The 19866-nt window shown below is 38.5% G+C and overlaps 1 protein-coding gene across 5 annotated transcripts in view; it reads right to left on the bottom strand.

The window, feature by feature from the left end:
* si:ch211-51h4.2 (uncharacterized) overlaps window positions 1-19866 on the bottom strand; it is a 111522-nt gene that overhangs the window by 19091 nt on the left and 72565 nt on the right. For 2 of the 5 annotated variants that reach the window (XR_009427455.1, XM_059538287.1), the window contains exons 14-19: window positions 13533-13647; window positions 5337-5439; window positions 5089-5158; window positions 4850-4996; window positions 3469-3572; window positions 3219-3398 (exon numbers count right to left, since the gene is read on the bottom strand). Coding sequence is in view for 3 of the 5 variants with exons in the window: in XM_059538287.1 (XP_059394270.1) it covers window positions 3236-3398; window positions 3469-3572; window positions 4850-4996; window positions 5089-5158; window positions 5337-5439; window positions 13533-13647 (702 nt within the window). In the remaining 2 variants the exon portion in view is untranslated. Of the gene's footprint in view, window positions 1-2680; window positions 3399-3468; window positions 3573-4849; window positions 4997-5088; window positions 5159-5336; window positions 5440-13532; window positions 13648-19866 lie in introns of those variants that run through there. The other 3 variants (XR_009427454.1, XM_059538286.1, XM_059538288.1) reach the window with 3 other exon arrangements.

Here is a 19866-nt window from a genome sequence, read left to right as displayed (position 1 = left end):
AGAAGTTGCTGTTGGAGGGTGTTTTGGTACCATTCTTTATTCATGGCTGTGTTTTTGGGCAGAATTGTGAGGGAGCCCACTCCCTTGGATGAGAAGCAACCCCACACATGAATGGTGTCAGGATGCTTTACTGTTGGCATGACACAGGACTGATGGTAGCGCTCACCTTTTCTTCTCCGGACAAGCCTTTTTCCGATGCACCAAACGATCGGAAAGGGGCTTCATCAGAGAATATGACTTTGCCCCAGTCCTCAGCAGTCCATTCACTATACTTTCTGCAGAAGATCAATCTGTCCCTGATGTTTTTTTTGGAGAGAAGTGGCTTCTTTGCTGCCCTTCTTGACACCAGGCCATCTTCCAAAAGTCTTGGCCTCACTGTGCGTGCAGATGCGCTCACACCTGCCTGCTGCCATTCCTGAGCAAGCTCTGCACTGGTGGCACTCCGATCCCGCAGCTGAATCCTCTTTAGGAGACGATCCTGGCGCTTGCTGGACTTTCTTGGACGCCCTGAAGCCTTCTTTACAAGAATTGAACCTCTTTCCTTGTAGTTCTTGATGATCCTATAAATTGTTGATTTAGGTGCAATTTTAGTAGCCACAATATCCTTGCCTGTGAAGCCATTTTTATGTAACGCAATGATGGCTGCACGCGTTTCTTTGCAGGTCACCATGGTTAACAATAGAAGAACAATGATTTCAAGCATCACCCTCCTTTTAACATGTCAAGTCTGCCATTCTAACCCAATCAGCCTGACATAATGATCTCCAGCCTTGTGCTCGTCAACATTCTCACCTGAGTTAACAAGACGATTACTGAAATGATCTCAGCAGGTCCTTTAATGACAGCAATGAAATGCAGTAGAAAGGTTTTTTTGGGATTAAGTTAATTTTCATGGCAAAGAAGGACTGCAATTCATCTGATCACTCTTCATAACATTCTGGAGTATATGCAAATTGCTATTATAAAAACTTAAGCAGCAACTTTTCCAATTTCCAATATTTATGTAATTCTCAAAACTTTTGGCCACGACTGTACAGTAAAAACAGTAACAGTAAAATGTTACAATTTAAAATAGCTGGTTTATATTTAAATATATTTAAAAAACATTTTATTTTCTTCACAAATCATTCAAGAAATATACTTGTATTTTTAAGTGTTCAAAACCAGGTAATATTTTTGTGGAAGGTAGGGCTGTCACTTTTGTGAAAAAATAATTTTAGATTTTTAAGACATAAGTGTTCATTGAATTGATTGTAAAAACGATTTTACAAAATCGCGTTTCCTTTTTCAACGTCAAATAATGGACGAACATAAAGAGAGCACTGGAAACGCACAAGTCAGCAATATTTCTTATTTATTGGCATGAAGTTTCGTGCAGAATAACAAACAGCAACAGGAGTGCAACATTCTCGAAAAAATATATGTGCAGAGGGGACGGCTGCCATAACAAAAGAAAAACATCACTGCAGGCTTCAACCCGGCTGCATTTATGATTTAGGCAATTCATAAATCTCCAAGATTATTTTAAATAATGATTCAATCCATTTCAAACAACTGTTCAAAAAATGAAACTTTAAATGGACTTGAGAACAGGCCATGTGTGTTTTTTTTATTGAACGTAACCGACACTTAGGCTAGGCGGCACTAGGCACGCATAATGCAATGCACAAAAAGGCTAGGGCCATTACAAATTTATTGGACAGGAAAACAAGTCAATCAACATTTTCGAGGTCCAGAGCAGAGCGTTTTTTATTCACTATATGTCCAGCTGTTGAGAAGACGCGCTCCGACCACACTGATGTCCCAGGGACACTGTGCAAGGTGGGGGTATTACTGCCAATTTTCCACCACAAAAGACGGTCGCTGTCAGCTTGCAATGGTCCTTTTCATAACTCAGAATCTCCTGTAAATAGATGTGCGAATGAGGCGAATTCGCGTCTACCGCACCGCGAGACCTCCAGACGCGCGTAAACGCGTCTTTACATTGACTTTACATTGAAATCATTCGCGCCAGATGCTCTATTCATGTTTGGTGTGAACGCAGCATAAGAGGTCGCTTTCGACGTCACTGGGTCTTATAGGCGCGTAAAAAATTTCTGGTATTTTCTGTCTAGCTTTCGGAAGGCATACTGCACTTTCGGATTTCTTTATTTTCTATTCTTCATGTTTGTGAGTTACATCTATATTTTTTAATTGTTTAATTATTTTAAAATTAATAGTGTACATATTTGGTTAAAATTGATTCCCCATTTTCGTTTTCGAAACTTTTTTTGGTTGGTCCAATCGATTGTGCAATCGATTTTCGAACTAAAAGTGACAGCCCTAGTGGAAAGTATATATATATATATATTTTTTTTTTTTTTTCAGAATTAGTTAATGAATAGAAAGTTGAAAAGAACGGCATTTATCTGAAATATAATCTTTTGTGACACGTTTTTACTGTCACTTTTGATAAATTTAATGCATTTGTGTTGAATATTAGTATTATTTCTTTCAAAAAAAAAAAACCTTCCTGACCTCAAGCTTTAGAACCACATCCTATCAAATTAACTCAGCTAAATATTATAATTTACGTTTTAGATTATTTTATGTATGTTCTTGTTGACATAATTCCCATTTTTTGGTTGAACCATTTCCATAATTGAACAGCAGTCATATTAAACATAATCTTGCCAAGAAAGTATTTTAATCATTTATTACATAATATCAATCAGTGCAGTTTTAAAACAGAATGATGTGATCTAGACATACATAAAGAACTCAAACCTCTTGAATCAAATCACTGTATTTCATTCTGTTGTCTTGTGGTTTCTTCCTCGTCAAAGCACTCCAGCCTGCTCGTTAAATCACTAATTATATACTGGATACAATAACAGCCCATGATTTACTTAAAGTTCTTTTTGTAGCAGCTCTTCTTGGAACGTTGCTATGGTTTGATGACACGACTGCAGATTAAATCACTGAGTATTGTTGAGGAAATCAAAATATGTATCCTAACTTAAATTGAACTGGGAGGATATAAAAATAGTCTTAGCTTGCGAGAACTAAGGGCCTTTTTACCCAGAGAACATTTATGACCTACTGTATACTGCTGCAGTACTGTGAACGACGTTTGGGCTGGTTCTGTGATCAGTGCGTGTATCCTCTGGAGTTGTGTGTGTTGTGTGAGGTAATAACTGTCCGTTCCTGAGAGACCTCAGCAGCATATATTGTCCCACCTGATATCCAGTCGTTCTCATCCAAGAGAAGAGTTGGTGTGGAGGACGAGCGCCATGTTCTCAGTGATCTCTAGGATGCTCTGGAAGACGTCGTAAGCTACGGCGAACAGGAAGTAGATGGGTAGCAGCCAGTGGAGCCTGAAGAGTCTCTCGCTCGCCGGCAGAGTCACCGTCAGATGCCTGGAAACAGAAAGGAGGGGTGAAACAGGAGGACGGATGGGGATATGGATGAACAAATGCTTTTACTCACTTGAAACGCTGGGATCTGGAGGCTCTCAGCATGAGGAAGATGAACAAGCCCACCTCCGTGTTCAAGGAGAAGGAGACCACTTTGTCAAGCATCACAACAAATCCCTACAAAATGGATAACAGGATGGAAAACATTAATCAAAAAAGCCTTTATACTCAATTAGTCTATGATTTTTAATATTTTCATTTTTAGTTTAGTAACTTTAACTTCTGCTTTAAAAATTATATATTTTTTTTAGGTTGCAATGTTATAATGTAATGTGATTTTAACCCTTTTTTGCACATAATATATGCCTACATGCTTACATTCACTTTATTTGTTTAATCCAAATACAAGATATATAGGCACCGCAAATCAGACAAAAAATACAGAGATATTAATTTTTGCTCATATTGCCCAGCCCTATACAGAAGTGTACTGGAGTTTTAAATAGGCTTTTTTTTTTTTTTTATAGCATAAAAAAAAAAGCAAAAATTAACTAAACCGTTACGGTTAACAATAAAAAAACTGTAAAAAGCAATCGGATGGATAATTTAAAACATTTAAAATAATGAAACATTGACTAAAATAGGTGTATGCTAAAATGACAAATAAAATATATACAAATAAATAATAATACTAAAATAACACTGATAATTGAAGTGTTGTGACGCATTTTAAGCCTAATCTATTATTTATTTTAATATCTCTATGCAACAGATAATAAGATAGAAAACTTTATCAGTTTTGTTATTAATTAAAATTTCTAATTATATCTATTAAATATTTTTGGTAGTAGAAATCTGTTATTTTAGTATCATTGATATTTTGAGTTAAGATTTTGAATTAGGGTTTATATATATATTTTTGTAATTTTCTAATAATGTTTATATTTAGCTTTAGTCTATTTTAGTTTTAGTTATATACATATTTCTTGTCATTTATTTTTATTTGTCTAAATTATTTAATTAATAAAATGAATTTTTATTTATTTAGCTTTAGTTATTCCAGTTATTCAAGTTCAAATAAAAGAAAATGACAAATGTTATCTTAGCATTTAGTTTTCGTATTTATTTTTTAGTTATTTATTTTAGTTTCAATTAGCAATAATTAGATGGAAAATGAAGAACAGTTTTAGGGGGAAAAAAAAACAACTGCCTAATATAATTGTAAACTGAAATATTTATATAACTGAAACTAGAACTAAAATAGACTAAAGCTAAATATAAACATTATTAGAAAATTACAAAATCGATAATATACAAATAATAATACTAAAATAACACTGATAACTAAAGTGATGTATGTTGCATTTTAAGCCTAATTTATAATTTATTTGAATAATGTATTTTTTGTTTAATGCATATTTGCACTTTTGGCAAAATAATAACTGGCAGTCCACCTGTTGAAGCTTTTTATCAATGCAAAACCTTCCAGCAGTGGCTGAACCTGGGGAATCAATGCATTCTACTTCCTCTGTAATCACTAGTGGCTGCTTGATGTTATATTTATTCTGTGCACATCCTTCCTCTAATGAGATGTACTGCAGCTGTATAAAAGAAGAAATATGTGAACCTAATCCACATGAATCATCACATTATTAGCATAAACTCCAAACATCAGCTTCTAATGAGTACTGACCTTCGGATCACAAGCTGAAACGACAAAAATGAAGCCGAAAGCCAAAAAGGACATGAAAGTGCTGAAGAACCTGGAAGAAGGGAAAGCGGAAGTTATTGCGATTTATCAAAGCCAGCGTTTTTAATGCAGCAAAAGCCTTTTTTATTAGCAGGGTAAAGGAATGTGCTGGCTGTGTGTGCGCTGATGGGCTGTAAAGCTGTAAGAAATGGTGTGTGAAATGATCTGTCAGGGCTGAATCCAGAGTTTACCGTCTGCAGTGCTGGAAGCTCTGGCCTGATGTCCTCCACTGTGAGCGGATTCTCGCCATCCATTCAGCGTTCTCCGTCCAGTGTGAGGCGACGAGGCCATCGACTGAAAGCAGAGGCCACGTTAGGTCATGAAATTAGTTCTGTGGGAATCTGATGGCTACATTGTAAAGAGAGAATCATGAAATGCTTTATTAGCGAGGTTTCTTTAAGGCCACAGATAGGAAAAAATACCACACTCACGTACAGTCGTGGCCAAAAGTTTTGAGAATTACATAAATATTAGTTTTCAAAAACCCCTTATGAGAAGGAACAATCAAAGAACCGTGACGTCGCCCGGTATGGCGCAGCCGGGGCCCCACCCTGGAGCCAGGCCCGGGGTTGGGGCTCGTATGCGAGCGCCTGGTGGCCGGGCCTCCCCCCACGGGGTCCGGCCGGGCTCAGCCCGAAGGAGCGACGTGGGGCCGCCTTCCCGTGGGCTCACCACCTACAGGAGGGACCGTAAGGGGCCGGTGCTTAGACAATCGGGTGGCAGTCGAAGGCGGGGGCCTCGACAGCCCGATCCCTGGACACGGAAACTAGCTCTAGGGACGTGGAACGTCACCTCACTGGCGGGGAAGGAGCCCGAGATTGTGCGTGAGGTAGAGAGGTTCCGACTAGCGATAGTCGGACTCACCTCTACGCACAGCTTGGGCTCTGGTACCACACTCCTCGAGAGAGGATGGACTCTTCACCACTCTGGAGTTGCCCAAGGTGAGAGGCGGCGGGCTGGTGTGGGTTTGCTTATAGCCCCCCAGCTCAGCTGCCATGTGTTGGAGTTTACCCCGGTGAACGAGAGGGTCGCTTCCCTGCGCCTTCGGGTCGGGGATAGGTCTCTCACTGTCGTTTGTGCCTACGGGCCGAACGGCAATGCAGAGTACCCAGCCTTCTTGGAGTCTCTGGGAGGGGTGCTGGAAAGTGCTTCGACTGGGGACTCCGTCGTTTTACTGGGGGACTTCAACGCCCACGTGGGCAACGACAGTGACACCTGGAGGGGCGTGATTGGGAGGAACGGCCCCCCCTGATCTGACTTGAGTACCTCAAGTCTCTGGATGTTGTGGGGCTGTCTTGGCTGACACGCCTCTGCAGCATCGCGTGGCAGTCGGGGACGGTGCCTCTGGGATGGCAGACCGGGGTGGTGGTCCCTCTTTTTAAGAAGGGGGACCGGAGGGTGTGTTCCAACTACAGGGGGATCACACTTCTCAGCCTCCCTGGGAAAGTCTATGCCAGGGTACTGGAGAGGAGAATCCGGCCGATAGTAGAACCTCGGATTCAGGAGGAACAGTGTGGTTTTCGTCCAGGCCGTGGAACACTGGACCAGCTCTATACCCTCTACAGGGTGCTGGAGGGTTCATGGGAGTATGCCCAACCAGTCCACATGTGCTTTGTGGATTTGGAGAAGGCATTCGACTGTGTCCCTCGCGGCGGCCTGTGGAGGGTTCTCCGGGAGTATGGGGTCCGGGGCCCTTTGATAAGGGCTATCCGGTCCCTGTACGAACGGAGCAGGAGCTTGGTTCGTATTGCCAGCTGTAAGTCAGACTTGTTCCCGGTGCGTGTTGGACTCCGGCAGGGCTGCCCTTTGTCGCCGGTTCTGTTCATGATTTTTATGGACAGAATTTCTAGGCGCAGCCAGGGGCCGGAGGGGATCAGGTTTGGTGACAACACGATTTCGTCTCTGCTCTTTGCGGATGATGTTGTCGTGTTGGCCTCATCAGGCCAGGACCTTCAGCATGCACTGGGACGGTTTGCAGCCGAGTGTGAAGCGGCTGGGATGAGAATCAGCACCTCCAAATCCGAGGCCATGGTCCTCAGTCGGAAAAGGGTGGCTTGCCCACTTCAGGTTGGTGGAGAGTTCCTGCCTCAAGTGGAGGAGTTTAAGTATCTTGGGGTCTTGTTCACGAGTGAGGGAAGGATGGAACGGGAGATTGACAGACGGATCGGTGCAGCTTCTGCAGTAATGCGGTCGATGTACCGGTCTGTCGTGGTGAAGAAAGAGCTGAGCCGCAAGGCGAAGCTCTCGATTTACCGGTCAATCTACGTTCCTACTCTCACCTATGGTCATGAGCTTTGGGTCATGACCGAAAGGACAAGATCCCGGATACAGGCGGCCGAAATGTGCTTTCTCCGCAGGGTGGCTGGGCGATCCCTTAGAGATAGGGTGAGAAGCTCAGTCACCCGGGAGGAGCTCAGAGTAGAGCCGCTGCTCCTCCACATCGAGAGGGGTCAGCTGAGGTGGCTCGGGCATCTGTTCCGGATGCCTCCTGGACGCCTTCCCGGGAAGGTGTTCCGGGCACATCCCACTGGGAGGAGACCCCGGGGGAGACCTAGGACACGCTGGAGAGACTATGTCTCCCGGCTGGCCTGGGAACGCCTCGGTGTCCCCCCAGAAGAGCTGGAGGAAGTGTCTAGGGAGAGGGAAGTCTGGGGTTCTCTGCTTAGACTGCTGCCCCCGCGACCCGGCCCCGGATAAGCGGTAGAAGATGGATGGATGGATGGATAGTTTTCAAAAAGTTTGCTGCTAAACTGCTTTTAGATCTTTGTGTCAGTTGTTTCTGTGATGTACTGAAATATAATTACAAGCACTTTATACGTTTCAAAGGCTTTTATCGACAATTACATGACATTTATGCACAGAGTCAGTATTTGCAGTGTTGGCCCTTCTTTTTCAGGACCTCTGCAATTCGACTGGGCATTCTCTCAATCAACTTCTGGACCAAATCCTGACTGATAGCAACCCATTCTTTCATAATCACTTCTTGGAGTTTGTCAGAATTAGTGGGTTTTTGTTTGTCCACCCGCCTCTTGAGGATTGACCACAAGTTCTCAATTGGATTAAGATCTGGGGAGTTTCCAGGCCATGGACCCAAAATTTCAACATTCTGGTCCACGAGCCACTTAGTTATCACTTTTGCCTTATGGCACGGTGCTCCATCGTGCTGGAAAATGCATTGTTCTTCACCAAACTGTTGTTGGATTGTTGGAAGAAGTTGCTGTTGGAGGGTGTTTTGGTACCATTCTTTATTCATGGCTGTGTTTTTGGGCAGAATTGTGAGTGAGCCCACTCCCTTGGATGAGAAGCAACCCCACACATGAATGGTGTCAGGATGCTTTACTGTTGGCATGACACAGGACTGATGGTAGCGCTCACCTTTTCTTCTCCGGACAAGCCTTTTTTCAGATGCCCCAAACAATCGGAAAGGGGCTTCATCTGAGAATATGATTTTGCCCCAGTCCTCAGCAGTCCATTCACTATACTTTCTGCAGAAGATCAATCTGTCCCTGATGTTTTTTTTGGAGAGAAGTGGCTTCTTTGCTGCCCTTCTTGACAGCAGTGAAAACTCCTCTTCTCGCGTCTGCCCTATACCCTCGGCACAAACATCTCAGGTTTCTCGATGAAAACATGAGAGAAGTGAGAAAAAAAAAACTTTTTTGAACATTATCAGAACATTTTCCTTGATGCGAGTGGTGCGTCACCAACGATGAAGAGGATGCAATGCCCACTCATCAGAAAAGGCTGAGCCAGTTCTTCAGCGATGATTACAGAGAGTCCAGCCGAGACGAGTGGGAACAGTTCTTGCTGGAGCCATGTATTCCACCAGATGAGGATCTCATTCAGTGGTGAAACGAAAACACGAAGCACTTCACAAAACTTATTTGCTTAGCACACCGTTATTTGTGAGTCCCGCCAACGTCTGTGCTGTCAGAGCGCGTTTTCTCCGCGGTCAGCCTTATTTTTAACAGACTAAAGAGCCGACTTTCCCCCGATCATGTTTACATGCCCTTTCTTAACAAGAACATGTAAAACAATAGAAAAAAAGCAAAAAAAGGTTTGCTGACAGTTTAAAAGTTTCAAAGTTAAGTGTAAGCTACATTCTGTACAATAGCCTAATTGCTGCAGGCTGCTTTACGTTTTTTCTTTGTTCACTTTTTTTTTTTGCTTTTAATCTGTACTTTTGTTTGTTTGCACGCATTGTTAAAGGTTTTCAGCTACAAAACACGATGTGTAATGTTCAAGCTTATTGTGTGTAAGCTTGTTCAAAATGACAGAAACAATAAATGTTGCTGAAAAATAACGTCTGTCTCATTAAACTTAATTTAAATAAACGAATATTCGAATATTCGTTTTTTGTGAGCTCAAATATTCGAATGTGATATTTGCGGAAAATGCCCATCCCTAATAACAACATTAAATAACCATCCCTAATTTTTTTTTTTTTTTGGCACAAATGTAATTTATTCTGAAACCGTCTCATCAGTGCTCTATAAGATATTACTTTTATCAGTATATTTTTGATATTTCCCTTAAATTGATTGCGGTACACTTTTTAACTTTATAAAGGAAATTTTTCCTAAACTGATTAAATGTAGATGTGTACATTTACATTGAATTCTTACATGTGATCAATACATTAAGACATTATGGTAATAATTATGTTATTAAAATGAAATCCGTATCAACAAACTGTCCAAATGCATAAATCATGTTTTTAGACTAATGTTTTACTTTTTTGACATACAAAATATGAAATGTTGGAAACATGCAATGATACTTTTAAATATGATATTAAACCACCAGTAGGTGGTGACAAGTTACTTTCTTAATAAGTGAATTATTGATTCAACCGATTCGTTTAAATGGCTGATTCATTCAATAAATGAAGCAAGTAACCGTTTTTATAGATGGCTCACTGAACCATTGACTCGTTCAAAAATGAATCCTTTAGTCAGTTTAGATACATGCATCTAATACATGCATGATGAAGTTTAGACTGTTGTGTGTTGCTCAGAGATGCTCGACTGTGCTGCTGCGCCTTAGAACTATTTTTGTTTGAAATGGAGCAAAAATGATCCACAATGTCTCTTAAATGTAAGTCAGTTACCATTACTTGTTTATTTAACTGAAGATGTATAAAATCTATATCACATTTGCAATCGAGCTGAAAGTCAAGAAAACATCACTCCTGATCGTGTGATGTTGCACATATTATAAAGAATATTTATATTTTTTCTACCAGAATATGGTTGTTTCTTTGTGTGTGCTGTTCTTATAGTGTTGATTTCTCCGCGAGTCTGACAGACTGCACTAGCCTCAACTGACGCGACCTTGATACTGTCAATACTGTTATTAGTCACCCTTTACAATGAAAGTAATAAAATCTGAATCATTCTCGGCAAATTGTGCTGCCCTAGTAATGGTTTTTTATTAAAATTTTGATCAGGTTACTTGTAAACTTCTTTCACTTGCCCCTTCACAAAATCCACTTGTCCCGGACAAGCGTTAATGTCGAGCCCTGGCTAATATATAAAGACCATGTCCAGGTCAAATGTTTCATCTCAAAACACTTGAAGTGCATAAGGTAGTAGCTAACAATGAAGAAAAATCAACATTACAAAAATATATTAAAGGACATGAAATTCCAAGAAATAACTTTGCTAGGTCAAAGAATTCCATGTACAGCAAATTAGTCCGTGGTAGTCAGAGTTTAAACTGAATAGTGACATATTTCCCATGTCTTTCTTTAAAAATTAAATGATGTCTGAACATCCAGTGATTAAAGGCTGCTTCCCCACCTGTTTTCCATTATATTGATGCTGATTTCTTCTGAGCGTGTTTCTGACACCCCTCCCCCTCTCCACCGGAAAAACTCGAAGAATCACGAACGTATAAGTAGCAGGTTTATTAGGAAAACATGAACGTTAAAAAAAGGACATTTAGGAGAATCAATGAATTGTGAACGACTTATTACCATTTTGCTAATAATATATAATCATGTAATCCATAAAAAAGTAACTGTAGTCTGATTACGAGTATTTTAAAAAGTAGTTTACTCTAATTCCAAGTACTTGAGTTTTGGAATCTGATTACGTAATCCAGATTACATGTAATCCGTTACTACCCAGCTCTGTATATATATATATATATATATATATATATATATATATATATATATATATATATATAATATCAGTGTACACATTTTATATATTTTTACAAATATTTTCATGTTCACTTAAATTTTTTAAGGTTTTATTGACTTTTTGGTCAATTTTTTTTTTTTTTTTAATAGTTCAATATAGACATTTATTTGTCTATATAGCTTATAGATGTATACACCATATGAAAACTTTCCATTGGAGTATGGTTTGTTATGATAGGACAAGATTTGGCTGAGAAACAACTATTTATACTATTTATATACAACTATTCTGTACTGCGTTTAAGCTAACTGAGACTTGTTATAGCTCTTATATCATTGCTCTTTTGTTGTTTTTGATTGCTTCCACTGTCCTCATTTGTTAGTCGCTTTGGATAAAAGGGTCTGCTAAATTTAAAATGTAAATATTTGAGAACCTGGAGTCTGAGGGTGCAAAAAAATTCAAATACTTAGAAAATCACCTTTAAAGTTTCCAAATGAAGTCTTTAGCAATGCATATCACTAATCAGAAATTATGTTTTGATATATTTATGGTAGCAAATGTACAAAATATGGAACATGAACTTTACTTAATATCCTAATAAGTTTTGGTTTAAAGGAGAAATCTAGAATTTTGAACCATACAGTGTATTTTTGCCTATTGCTGTAAATATACCCATGCTACTTATGACTGATTTTGTGGTCCAGGGACACATATTAAGCTTTAGTTTCTGCTTCATCATTACATGAATAAAAAACATTTTAAAATGTTTAAATATTACATTTACATTATAAATAAATGTACATGCTCAGTTCACCTTTAAAAGAAAACGGTTTTGAATATTTGTTCCGAGATCTGACTATGGGATGTTTTGTGTCTGAAAACAAGATTCCAGGTAATAATTAGTCCATGGCTATCTCTCTCTCTGACAGTAATCTTCTTATTCAAGTTAAGAATAATTAGTCTTTTCAAATAACCTGCTCTGCAGCATCATAGTTACTTCATACAGTCTCTTCATACACAATACTGTTTCACACTAGCAACTAACAGCCAGATGCGAGATCACACTCACTCAGCATTAACAGATGGAATGTGACACATGCAACTCACTGTAATGTGTTACAGAGGCTATTTGAATTCATACGCTGGTGAGCCATGGGTTGGATATAATTCACACTGACACCCTCTGCTGAGAGCTTGGCTGGACTGGACCCAGAAACAGGCTTCAGCCTGTCTGTTAGATGCAGCAGGCAGTGTAAGAGAGCCAAGAGCAGTCAGAGTCAGGACTGGACACACAACCTCGGAGGAGGCCTTGGTCATGTGTAGGACACACTGATGAGTTGACTGGCATTCAGTAAGCAGACCAGAGGGAATATTCTTCTAAATCTGGGTTTGCTACTGCATGGCGACTGATCAACTCTTTTACAGTTTTTACAATTTTTTTTTATATTAGGAGGAGATATTTTAATAATATATATATAATAATATAATAATAATAATTATATATATATATAAACAAACATATAAGACATGAATAATAAAAAATGAAGACTATATATAGGGCTGAATGTATATGTATATATGTACACACATATACAGTACATACACACACACAGACACACACACATAAAATATATATTAGGGGTGTTTCCTCCGAGGAGGCAAGGGAGGCAGTGTCTCCTCAAAAAATTGGATGAGAAAATAATCAATATTACATAAATGAAACAATGCAAATATCACTAATAAATGTGACATTAAAAGCATAAAATTTTAACTTAGCATTTATGAATCTTAGATGATATTTACACTGTAGAAGTGTTGTTCATTGTTAGTTCATGTTAACTAATGTTAGCCTAACTAATGAAGTCTTTCAAAAACACTGTTCAAACTGTTACTGCCTTTCATTATTATTTTGGAATAAATGTAAAAATGCGTAAAAACACTAAAATATTGAATAAAATATATGTTAATAAAATACCAAACTGAATTATTTTTGTTCTCTCTTTTTATGTAATGTTTATTTAACCAAGAAAGTGCCAAAACATTAATTATAACAGGGAAATGAATTTATATAAAATATATTAAAGTGTATTTGTTTTACATAGGCATCACATGGCCAACAGAGTGATGATGGGATGTTGGGATTTTTTTTTTTTTTTTTTTTTTTTTTTTTTTTTTTTACAAATTCTAATACATGCATGATGAAGCACTTAGAGCATAAAAAAAAACACAAAAACAACTCACTGGTGTGCTTCATGGCTGTGCCCATCACGAGGAAGCTCACGGTTATACTGATGGTGGTGAAGATCTGGATCAGCTCTGCCACCCATGAGAAGCGGCTGTACTTCTGTGTTATGATCTGAGGAATAGCACACAGCCTTGTCAGATTACCAGCCAGCAGATTTCAGATTTGAAATAATGCACACAGTAAAGAATGTGTGTGTTGCAGCTGTTATACCACCAGGTCACCACTAGATGTCCCCATTTGTCTTTCTGAGCACAACTGAACTAGTAAGTTGACTTCAAAGGACCGCATTGAGAATCTAACAGCTCATCTGCACTATGAAGTTTGTATGTTTGACTAAAATAAAATATGTGGTCCACAATCCCACTAGAAACAACCATAGGTTAGATATATCTGATCAAGAGCAAAACTATTGCCATTTTAAAACCTCTGTCTTCTTCTCACCTTTCCAGAAGAATCAGTTCAGAGGAGCTGCTCATGTGCTGGAGGTCACACTTACTGTAGAGGTGAAGTTTTAAAGGCCAGCACTGCCTTAAACAGATCATTATGCCATATTTTTTGGCTAACAGAACACACATACACACACACACACACACACACACAAACACTGTTTTTATCCAGAAAAAATATGAACTTTGAGCTCAAAAGGGCTTTGAGCTCCGGGGCAAATGCACTGCACATTGAAAAATGCAACTTGTCAAAAACATTTTGATTTGAAAAGTCCTTTTCACCCCATCAATAAAACAAGATTTAACTCATGATAACACGCTGTGTGTGGGCTAGGAAATTTCGGTCTTTCCAAGTATAGCCTTTCTGTCTTCTGTTCTCATTCGTGTGCGAGTGCCATGATCTCTTTGTGGTTGGCGGTTCTGACTCATATCTGACATTTCAATCTTTCAGCCCCGTCTCTGGAATCTCAGCCCTGCACACCATCCCTGGGCTCTTTTCACGTACTTTTCTCTCTCGCCTCTGCATGCCAAGAAATATTTTGGTATTTTTGCTCTGATATGCCAAATCTGGTTCTCCGGACTCATATGACTTTGATAATAATGAAACAGGCACAGCAGTAGGGCTGAGCAATAAAACATTTATTTTTTAAAGCTGATTAAGCCTTTTATTCAATGTATGTATTGTTTAACAAATAACCAGACAGACAGACAGACAGACAGAGGAACTGATTCATGAAAATGAATTTAATAAGTGCATTTTGTGTTATCTGCATGATATTCCAGGTCAGGACCCACTTTAACATCAAACATCTCCACTATGCCAAGAAATGCCAAAGGCCTGTCCATTCTTTAGAAGGGCTCTGCTGCCCTGGGTCAACTGCTCTGGAAAAGTTTTGAGGGGCTGGTCAGTAAAAAAAAAAAAAAAAAGAGCAAATGGATTGGTATAGGGAGCCAAAAGTCCGCAGAGAGGAGACTCAACGCCTCACTGCCCCTAAATTAGATCGCAAATTCTCGCTCATGGCACAGTCTCACCATAGGCCCCTGAGGCAAAAGACTGCACATTATTGTTTAATACTTTGCCTCTGTTCTGCTGCCACCAAATACTCAAACACACAGGAAATACAGCACATTCACAGCAGAATTAAAGGGCCATACGCTAATCAAATCTGAAGTTAAGAATTACAACAGCAGACACTGAGTGACATTACAGCCATAATAATTCATGCATCCTCAAGTTGTTTCAAACCTGCATGGCTTTGTTTCTTTAGTTAAACTCAAAAGGAGATATTTAGTAGCCGGTCTGAATATGCAAATAACAAAATATTAGTATGGACTGCTTTAATTATGCTTTTTTGGTAACTCTCTGCTGTTGCTGTTTGGGCATTCTGCTAAATATACTGATCAAAGAAATTAACACTTCTATACAGCAAGAATGCACTAAATTGATTAATAGTGAGAGTAGAAACATTTATAATGTTACAAAAGATTTCAATTTCAAATAACCTCTATTCATTATAAAGACTCCTGAAAAAAATGTCCCACGGTTTCCACAAAAAACAATATTAAGAAGCACAAATGTTTTCAACAGTGATGATGATAAGAAATGTTTTGTATCAAATCGGCATATTAGAATGATTTCTGAAGGATCATGTGACTCTGAAAGATTTATTGTTGCCATTTTGCCTTTATTAAGATAGGATAGTGCAGAGTAAACAGGAAGTGAAGTGGGATAAAGAGAGTTGGGTGGCATCAGGAAAAGCCCCTTTAGCCGGGATTCGAACTCGGGATGCTTGCAATGCAACGCAGTTATATGTCGGCCCACTGCCCACTAGGCTATCGCCGCCGACAAATTGCCATTATTAGACAAACTATTCATTAAAGCCAAAAATGTGGCTGCTATTATCAGTTTCTTTGATTCAGATGAGCACCTGGTAACAGAACCAATGATGGATGATCTGTTGGACATTATCTTTGAATCCACGACTGTCGTAATCTAGTATGCCGAAAACAGATGTAAATAAAACATGATCTACATCAAAAAAACATCGAGCTGAAGGCAATTTGCACGCTTATCTAATTTAAAGAAAATTCTGAACCGCGTTAAAGAAATATAACATCACCGCATCATAAATTTGAGATGTTTCCATGCAAATTAGGATTCTAAAGTTCTCTTCATCTTGCTCCTTGGAGAAGAGACTTTATTTATATCCTCGATGCATTGCATATGAAATTGTCAGCTTGATACACTCTGTCTCAGGCAACCCATGAAACGTGCTTGTCTACGTATAAATAGAAACAAGCAGCTACAAGACCGCTGGCACTGTGCTCCTCAGAACGTGATCACAACTTTTTCTGAAATTCTCTGTAAACTCTGCTGAAGTTTACAAACCACAGCCATGTATTTCATCATGACTAAACTGTCGGACTTCACAGAACACAGTTTGTGCTGATATACTGTATGTATTTCATATATTTTTTAATTTGGGTGTTCTTTCATATTAAAGGGATAGTTCACCCAAAAATGAAAATGTGATGTTTATCTGCTTTCCCCAAAGCATCCAAGATGTAGGTGACATTGTTTCTTCTGTAGGGCCCTATGAAATCCATTTTATTTTTTCCCAAATTCAGTTTTATTTTTTTCCAAATTCCGTTTTGTCCGTTATTATTTTTCTGGATTCCATTTTTTTTCCATTTTAATTTTTCTCAACTCATTTTAAATGGTTAAATCTAATTTGTATTAATCGAAAAGCAAGTCTAATTAATTAAAATCATAACACTTATACATTTACACAACAATGTATTAACAGTTTAACAAAAATTACATGTTAAGGGCCCTATGAAATGTTTTATTTTATCTTCACCATATTTTTTTGTTACCTAATTCTGTATTTTAGCACGTCTAGTTATTTAAATGCATAAAAACAACTTAATTTATTCAAATTTTTCTAAAAATAGCCTTATGAAATTGTATTTTTTTTTCAGAAATACTGTTGTGTATTTACATTTTTCTGGTTATCAAATGAAGGCAAAAAACATAAAAAAAAAATTATTTGAAATTTAAGCAAACTTTGAAAATTTGAAAATTAAGCAAACTATTTTTTTGTAAACAAAGGGGATTTACTATTAAAAATAAAACATAGAGGAAATGTTGTGTTTATTCCTTAAAAAATTTCATTCAGTTTCATTTTAGTGGTAGTAGTAGTAGTAGTCTATGTGCATTCTGCTGAACAATATTAATACATTTCTGGCAAATACTTGTCTTTAAATTAAACCAGACTTTTATTTTGATGAGTAACCGGGAATACCTCTGTGTGATATGACAGTAGTTTTACGCAAATCAAACCGTCAAATGCTCATGAAGTATCTCTGTCAGAGCAGTTCTGGAGATGTTCCTCATGGGTTTACGTCCTTATTTAGACGACAGAAGCTGAAATCACGGCGAGAGTCACGCGCGCTTCTGTGCGTGTAATAAACGAAGTCGCGCTTCCGCGGCCGCGCCATTCATTAACACAGACATGCAGGATCCATATTTAAATAGACTTTTCCGGCTTAATATTTACAGATATTAGTCCATATCGCGATTTGATGTAAGTGCAATGACCTACTTTTGATTAATTCATTCAAAATTGGACAAATTTCATGACATTCCTTACATGTAAATTCCGTTTTGATGACTGGATTCCGCGATTCCGTCCGCGTTTTCTGCATTACAGAAATCATAGGGCCCTACTTCTGTAGAACACAAAATGAGATTTTTAAGAACTCTCCTAAGCATGTTCTCAGCAGTAGGCGTGAGGCATCTTCTTCTTGCTTTTTGGCGGATCGCAGACTTATAAGTGCATTAGGGCCACCTATCTCTCAAATGTACCACTGACACTTTATCTACAATCTCAATTAGGAGTGTCAATGGTCCACTTGAGAGATTGGTGGCGGTAATGCACTTATAAGTCTGCATGCTGTAAAGCAAGAAGAAGAAGAAGCCTCCTCACGTGCCTGCTTGAGACGTGCTCAGGAGGGCGCATTTAGGAGAGTTTGAACAGTTTGCACATTGCGTTAATCAGAGGTAAAAAAAACTATATAAATACTATCCCTTGAACTATCCCTTTAACCTCATGTCTGGAGCTCAAATCCTCCAGTAAACTTTCTACTATAAACTTGTTAATTCCCCTCAAACTAGTCAATGCTGCCGATACCTTACATATGGTTTTAAAGGAATAGCTCATCTAAAAAATAATGATGAACTGACTCTCAAGTGATACACAAAAATGGTACAAGGTCTTCAAAAAAGCTGCAGAGGCAACGAAAAGTGGTCTATATATGCCCTATATTTAAAGCCTTCTCAAGTCATATGATAGTCATACTGTATGTACATGTATGAGGAACAGATTTGTATGTTAATCATTTATACTTTACTCAAGAGTTATTTGAACTTGACAACCTAATCGGTTTGATTAATGAATGAACTGGATCAATTCCCTCATTAAAAGATTCAAATTTAAAATAATAATACATAAACAAAAATATTTTGCTACTTCTCTCAAGATCTCGAATGTAAGCAGGCAGATTTATGAGTGGGATGATTTTTATTAACAATTTTTGACTGTTTTTCACAGTCAAATATATTTGGAATATAATACTTAAGCTTTTTGGATTGTTACCACCATGCTTTTCTGTTCTTGTGAAGCTTGAATTCTTCAGTTTTTCTTTCATTTCAATTGCATATAAAACTGACTAGTAAAATATTCAAATATTTTTCTTTTGTGTTGCATGGAAGAAAGTAAGTCACACAGGTTTGGAACGGCTTGAGTAAATAATGACCTTTTGCAGTACATGGCCTTTTTATGAATGCAAGGAAGATTTCTTATTTAAGGGTCAGTAAAATCTCAAGAGCCTCGTAGGGATGCAGAAAAATGTAGCAAAAGCTCTGTTACAAATGTGCATAATAGTGAAGATAACGTTTAAAATGAATCAGCAATAGCAAAACACATTTTCACTGTTCCGGCGCAAATTTTTGAATTACAGAGAACTGAAGTGTATCTGATCTCTCCATGACTCAAAGGAAATGCCACCCTGTTGGGCTTCGGTGAAGAAATATTTTACCAGCAGCTGCAGAAATCAACGCCATTTCCTTAACAAGCATGAGATGACCTTTAGATTAAAAGAAGCATGTCCTGTTGATAGAAACCTTTATCATGAATCACTCTGTTTAAAATTTCCATTAAACAGTCATCATTCATATGCCATCCATCCTTATCACTTTTGTTTAAACACATTCAAATGACATCTTAAAGGTTTTAGTTCAGAGCCAAACTCAAGGTCAACTCAAGCTTTGAACAGATAGCGGAGTTGTGATTGATGGCAGCTGTGAGGTCAGAGCCAGCTCATCATTATGCTAATCATCTCTAAGACAAAAAGATTCCCACCATTGATCCTCTGTTCAAACACAGCGGTGGACACTGATTGGACAAATTTACACTGTAGATGTGAACGACCTGGCGAGAGATGTGCATGTATCTCAGCTACAGTTAAACATTTTTGAACCTCAAAACTAAAAAATAAAAAAATTATTGTGATAGACTATTGTGCATACAGACAGAAAGACAGACAGACAGATAGATAGACAGATGCTCTCAGTGGACACACGAGCCTGTCAGAAGCTCTCCGGCAGGTGCAGAGGAACAACGGAGCATGTGTCCCAACAGAGAACCTGGGAGCGCAGAGTTACAGCATAATGCTAAACAGCCCTGTGTGTCCCAAACACCTGCAGCAGAGCCTGAATAATTGATGAAGTGCTGGGAATGTCAAGACCCAGCGAAATCTCTGTACTTGTTCCGTGATCAATGAGAGAGCCCATATTTCTTGACACCCAACTTATCATGTTTAC

Source organism: Carassius carassius, chromosome 44 (assembly GCF_963082965.1).
Source record: "Carassius carassius chromosome 44, fCarCar2.1, whole genome shotgun sequence".
In the NCBI taxonomy this organism is placed as follows: Eukaryota; Metazoa; Chordata; class Actinopteri; order Cypriniformes; family Cyprinidae; genus Carassius; species Carassius carassius.
This window is presented reverse-complemented; position numbering and strand designations above follow the sequence as displayed.